Source organism: Gastrolobium bilobum, unplaced genomic scaffold, assembly GCF_033153095.1.
Source record: "Gastrolobium bilobum isolate Gb01-03AN ecotype WA unplaced genomic scaffold, APGP_CSIRO_Gbil_v1 utg21352, whole genome shotgun sequence".
Lineage (NCBI taxonomy): Eukaryota > Viridiplantae > Streptophyta > Magnoliopsida > Fabales > Fabaceae > Gastrolobium > Gastrolobium bilobum.
The window spans coordinates 58,754-64,104 of record NW_026899749.1 but is presented as its reverse complement, the minus strand read 5'-3'; the positions used below and the strand labels follow the sequence as shown (position 1 = coordinate 64,104).

The following is a 5,351-nucleotide window of genomic DNA, read 5'->3' as shown; positions in this document are numbered from 1 at the left end:
TCAAATTTGAATGCAACTACTCAATGTATTTGGACTCTTTTTGGGCTAAATAAGGGTGCACCATATGGCTGGCCATATGATGGTTATTAAGTCAGATTTTTGACTAGGTATAGACTTAGTCTCATGAGGATATGATAGGAGATTGTTGGCTAGATTTGAATTGCAACAACTCCACTTATTCCTCCACCATTGGGCAATATATAGGTCAGCTTTTTGGGAGAAAAATCTGATTCAATTCAATCATTCTCTCATCTCCAAGTGTGCTTCCTTTTGTGAGGTTCTCTTTACGGTTTTTCGAAAATTACCTAGCCTTTTCTCATAGAATCCATGCGCCACTTTGTGAGTTTTTCATGCTGAAAAATTCACTCATCTAAATACATTAACCTTGCCTCCTTCTTCTCCTATTGGGACGCCTAAAGTGCCTTCCTTGTGGTGTTTGTTTGGTGGCTTTTGAAGAAGGGTTCTTGCATCTTGACGTAGGGTGGTGTGGATCAACGTTAGAGGGTTGAACCTTCAAACCTAACACTGATCATCTTGGAGTTTTGAATCACGAACAAGGTACATCATGCTGTCTTAAAGCATGTATCTTGATTAGCTTGTGTGATTCCGCTTGGAAAAAAATTTTGTTTTCATCCTCACATGCCATCGGCCTTCAAGGCCATTTTCTTTCATGGATAGGATTGCTCTCCATGGTAGCAGCGCATGAAGCTGAATGGAGGAGAAGAACCTCTTCCTCAATGTGAGAGGGGGTGTTTAGAGTGGGAGCTCTAGTCAACCTAGCCAGCCTAGCCTTTTCAGGCGAGGCATGCTGAACCCCTACCTGTATGTAGGGGTAGCCATGTGCATGGGGAAGAGGAGGAATCCTATGCTGCCTTCTAGAAGTAGACTTTTTTGACTGGACCCAGTGGTTGGGCCTATGCATGTCGGCTATCCAAAACAAATATTATGGGGGAAAAATACACAGATCCTCTCATGTTGATAAAATTTGTGTTTATTTCTTGCTTTTTAGATATCACAAATGTTAATACCATCCTATTGAAAAGAAGTTTCTGTATATTGATATTGAATAAATTACATGAGTTAGTATTTATACAAGAACGAATAGCTAAGAATGACTAAGCGATGACTAATCAATCCTAATCACAATCAATTCTAATCAATCATAATCAATCCTAATCAATCATAACTAATCCTAATTAATAGGAAATAAAAACGGAAACATGTTTGAATTCTGATTTTCTACACACCCCCTCAAGTTGGGAGGTAAATATTGATCATTCCCAACTTGCCAATCAAGTCTTCGAATGCTGGACGGTGTAGGCCCTTGGTAAGGATATCTGTCGTTTGCTCTTTGGTTGGAACATATATCAAACGCACACTTCCATCATCTAATTTTTCTTTGATGAAGTGACGATCAACTTCCACGTGCTTTGTTCGATCATGATGCACAGGATTTTGTGCAATGCTAACAGCTGCCTTGTTGTCACAATATAGTTTTATTGGTAGGGAATATGAAATCTTCAACTCTTGAAGAAGTCTTCTCAACCAGATTCCTTCACAGACTCCATGAGCTAAAGCTCAAAATTCTGCTTCAGCACTACTTCTTGCAACCACTGTTTGCTTTTTAAAGAATAATCCTCTTCCTAAAGTATTCTTGAGGTATCTAAGCACCCTATAGACTGCACTAAGATGCTTCTCCTTGGGTGAGTGCATGAATTGACTAATCATACTCACCGCAAAGGCAATGTCAGGACGTGTCAGGACGCGTATGAGATAAGTAGATTAGTTTACCAACCAATCGCTGATATTGTTCTTTATCCACCTCATTCCCATCTTCAATACCTAACTTGGTATTAGGTTCCACAGGTGTCTCAGCAGGTTTACACCCTAACATTCCTGTTTCCAACAAAAGATCTAGAACATATTTCTTTTGTGTTAGAGTGATGCCTGTTTTGCTCCTAGCAACTTCCATACCAAGGAAATATTTGAGAGTGCCAAGGTCTTTGAGTTCAAATTGAGCTGCTAGAAATTTCTTCAAGGTGTTCAATTCCTCAATATCATCACCTGTAAGAATTATATCATCTACATATACAATAAGAATAGCAATTTTACCATCCTTAGAGTGTTTGTGGAAGAGAGTATGATCAGTCTGTGCTTGAATGAAGCCTCTTCTTTTGACTGCTTGTGTGAATTTGTCGAACCATTCTCTGGGAGACTGTTTCAATCCATATAGAGACTTTTTTAGTTTACACACTGATCCATTTCCCTTTTCAAAACCAGGTGGACGATCCATATAGACTTCTTCATGTAAGTCACCATTTAGGAATGCATTCTTCACATCTAACTGTTGCAGAGGCCAATCTAGATTGGCAGCAAGAGATAAGAAAACTCGGATGGTGTTGACTTTAGCAACCGAAGCAAAAGTCTCATGATAATCTATCCCATGAGTCTGAGTGAAATCCTTTGCAACCAATCTTGCCTTCTATCTGTTGATGCTATTATCTGCATTGAATTTTATTGTAAACACCCATTTGCATCCTACTGCCTGTTTTCCTTTGGGTAGGGTCACTATCTCCCAAGTTCCATTTCTTTCTAAAGCATTTATTTCTTCAAAGACAGCATCCTTCCATTTTTGATCATTGAGAGCCTCATGTATATTTCTCAGTATCTTTGTACTATCCAACATAGTATTGAAAGCACGAAACTCTGGGGACAACTTTCCATATGAAATATGATTAGAAATAAGATGAGTAGTACAAGATCGAGTACCTTTTCTAAGAGCAATGGGCAAGTATAGATCATTTTCACCATGACACTCAAGTATTGGGGTGCTGGAACTAGAACATGGTTCAGAATCCTGGCAGTGTAGAGGCTCTGGGTTATTCACACTTTGAAGAGGCTTTCGCCTGCTATAAACTTGTCCCCATTTTGAGGAGGCTCCTGATGGTGAGGATTCTGTAGCTCCCCCTGTTTCCGAAAGTAGAGGTAATATTGTGGCATCAGTAGGTTCCCATGACTGATCTCCATCTACTCCTATAGACTCCCCCTGAAGAGAAGTCGAGGGGAAGAAAGGGTCATTCTCAGAAAAAGTGACATCCATAGAGACAAAGACCTTACGAAGAGAGGGTGAATAACACTTATAGCCACGTTGAGTAGGAGAATAACCAATAAAGACACACTGGAGAGACTTAGGATCAAGCTTAGACCGTTGATGGGAGGGAATATGGACAAATACAACGCAACCAAATAACTTGAGAGGTAAGAAGGAGACACCTCAGAAGGAAGGGAAGATACGAACAAGACTAGAAAGAGGAGACTGAAATTTCAGAATGCGAGATGGTATTCGATTTATCAGATACGAGGCAGTGAGAATTGCCTCTCCCCAAAGATATTTAGGACCACTCGTGGTAAACATAAGAGCTCGAGAAATTTCAAGGAGATGTCGGTTTTTTCTTTCCGCAACTCCGTTTTGTTGGGGTGTGTCAGGACACGAGCTTTGGTGAAGGATACCATGTTGGGAAAGATATTCTCCAAAAATAGAGTTAAAATATCTTTGCCATTATCTGTACGAAGAATTTGTATAACAACTTGGAATTGGGTTTGAACCATGGCATGAAATTTTTTAAACACGGAGCAGCATCGGACTTATCCTTTAGAAGATACACCCACCTGAAATAATTTTAATACGGGCTGGACCCCATATGTCACTATGAATTAAGGAAAATGGGGAAGAGTCATGGTGAACTTTAGAAGGATAATGAGCACGAGTATGCTTGGCAAGTTGACAAATATCACAAGAAAACAAACTTGGACTTTTATTAATAAATAAGTTTGGCAACAACTTCTGAAGATAAATAAAATTTGGATGGCCTAGCCTACGATGCCACAGCATAACATCGTTACATGAATCAAAAGGAAACATAGAGTTTTTTTCTACGAAAACAGCTTCATGAGTCACATCCTCCTTAAAGTAGTAAAGTCCACCATCCTCTCTAGCACTGCCAATCATCCTCTCCGAGTCCTGTTCCTGAAAAACACAACCATGTGGAAGGAATTTAGCAAAGAAATGCAACTCAGAGGTGAGCTTACTAATGGAAATGAGATTACAAGTCAGAGAAGGAACATAAAGAACTGATGTCAAAGTAATCAGCTCAGAAAGTTTAATGGTTCCGTGTCCCGCAATCTGGGAAAAACTGCCATCGGCGATCTTGACCCGAGAAGGTTCAGCATATGGAGTGTATGAACAAAACAAGCCAAGATTACCTGTATTATGATCAGAGGCTCCAGAATCAAGGATCCAATGATTTTGACTATCAACATGGAAAGTTGTACCTTGCTGGACCACATGACTAGTGGCCTTAGGAGGTTGAGTCAAAAGTCTCTGAAGTTGTTCAAACTGAGTCTTGCTAAGAAAGACACCATCAGAGTCAGAGGATGCATAAGGCTCATCAACCTTGTCATCAGTAGAGACCTGATAGGCACGACCTTTATTTTGTCCTTTGGGCTTCCAATTTGCAGGTTTCCCATGGATTTCCCAACATTTCTCACGGGTATGACCAATTTTATTGCAGTGGGTGCACCATAGACGACCATCCCGTTTTGATTCTCCGGAGGAACGGTCAATGGTACGGTTGGCAGCTAATGCAGACATATCATCAGACTTATCAAGCGACTCCTTTTCTCCCAGCATAACTCTCCGTCTACTGGCTTCTCGACGAACTTCAGCAAATGCGTCAGCAAGTGAAGGTAACGGTCGCTGCCCCAATATTCGACCACGAACCTCATCAAGATCTCGGTTGAATCCGGCAAGGAAATCATACAGTCTTTCCTTCTCCAAGTGTTTTTTAAATTGGGTATTAGCTTCCAATCCCTTAAGATCAGATACATAATTAAGATCCAATTCCTGCCATAAATTCGTTAGTGCAGTAAAATATTCAGTAGCAGTCATACCCCTTTGACAAAAGTCTCTCAACTTATTTCTCAGTTCAAAAACTTGAGAGGTATTCTCCAGATCGGAGTAATTCTGTTGAATAGCATCCCAAATTTCTTTGGCAATATCAAAGAACAGATAGGTTTGGCCAATCTGTGGTTCCATGGAATTAGTCAGCCAAGCCATGACCAAGGAATTATTAATCTCCCAATCGTCATAATCAGGAGAATTCTCAATAGGTTTTTAATTTTTCCCTCAAGATAGCCCATCTTACCCTTTGCCCGGATGACCAACTTAACCGATTCAAACCATTGCAGAAAATTCTTACCGTTCAACCGGTGATTGGAGATCTGCAAACCTAAGTTGTCTCCAGAGGACTGAGAATTTGGGGCAGATGAGGAGGCAGAAGAGTGTTTTGAGG

General features: G+C 40.4%; 1 protein-coding gene across 1 annotated transcript; it reads right to left on the bottom strand.

The window, feature by feature from the left end:
- Positions 1–652: 652 nt before the first annotated feature.
- On the bottom strand, positions 653–5,116 carry LOC133293212 (uncharacterized). Its single transcript, XM_061491749.1, has 2 exons — positions 4,351–5,116; positions 653–927 (listed from the first exon to the last, which is right to left on the bottom strand). Exons 1-2 carry the CDS (start codon positions 5,114–5,116, stop codon positions 653–655), a joined length of 1,041 nt encoding a protein of 346 aa, XP_061347733.1.
- Positions 5,117–5,351: the final 235 nt, after the last annotated feature.

What these genes read in the sequence shown, in the direction of transcription:
- LOC133293212 (XM_061491749.1), bottom strand. Translation starts at nt 5,116, where the DNA reads ATGGCTTGGCTGACTAATTCCATGGAACCACAGATTGGCCAAACCTAT. An exon ending in TCAACCTCCTAAGGCCACTA is followed by an intron (nt 928 to 4,350) that starts GTCATGTGGTCC and finishes TGTTTTGGATAG; the next exon opens with CCGACATGCATAGGCCCAAC.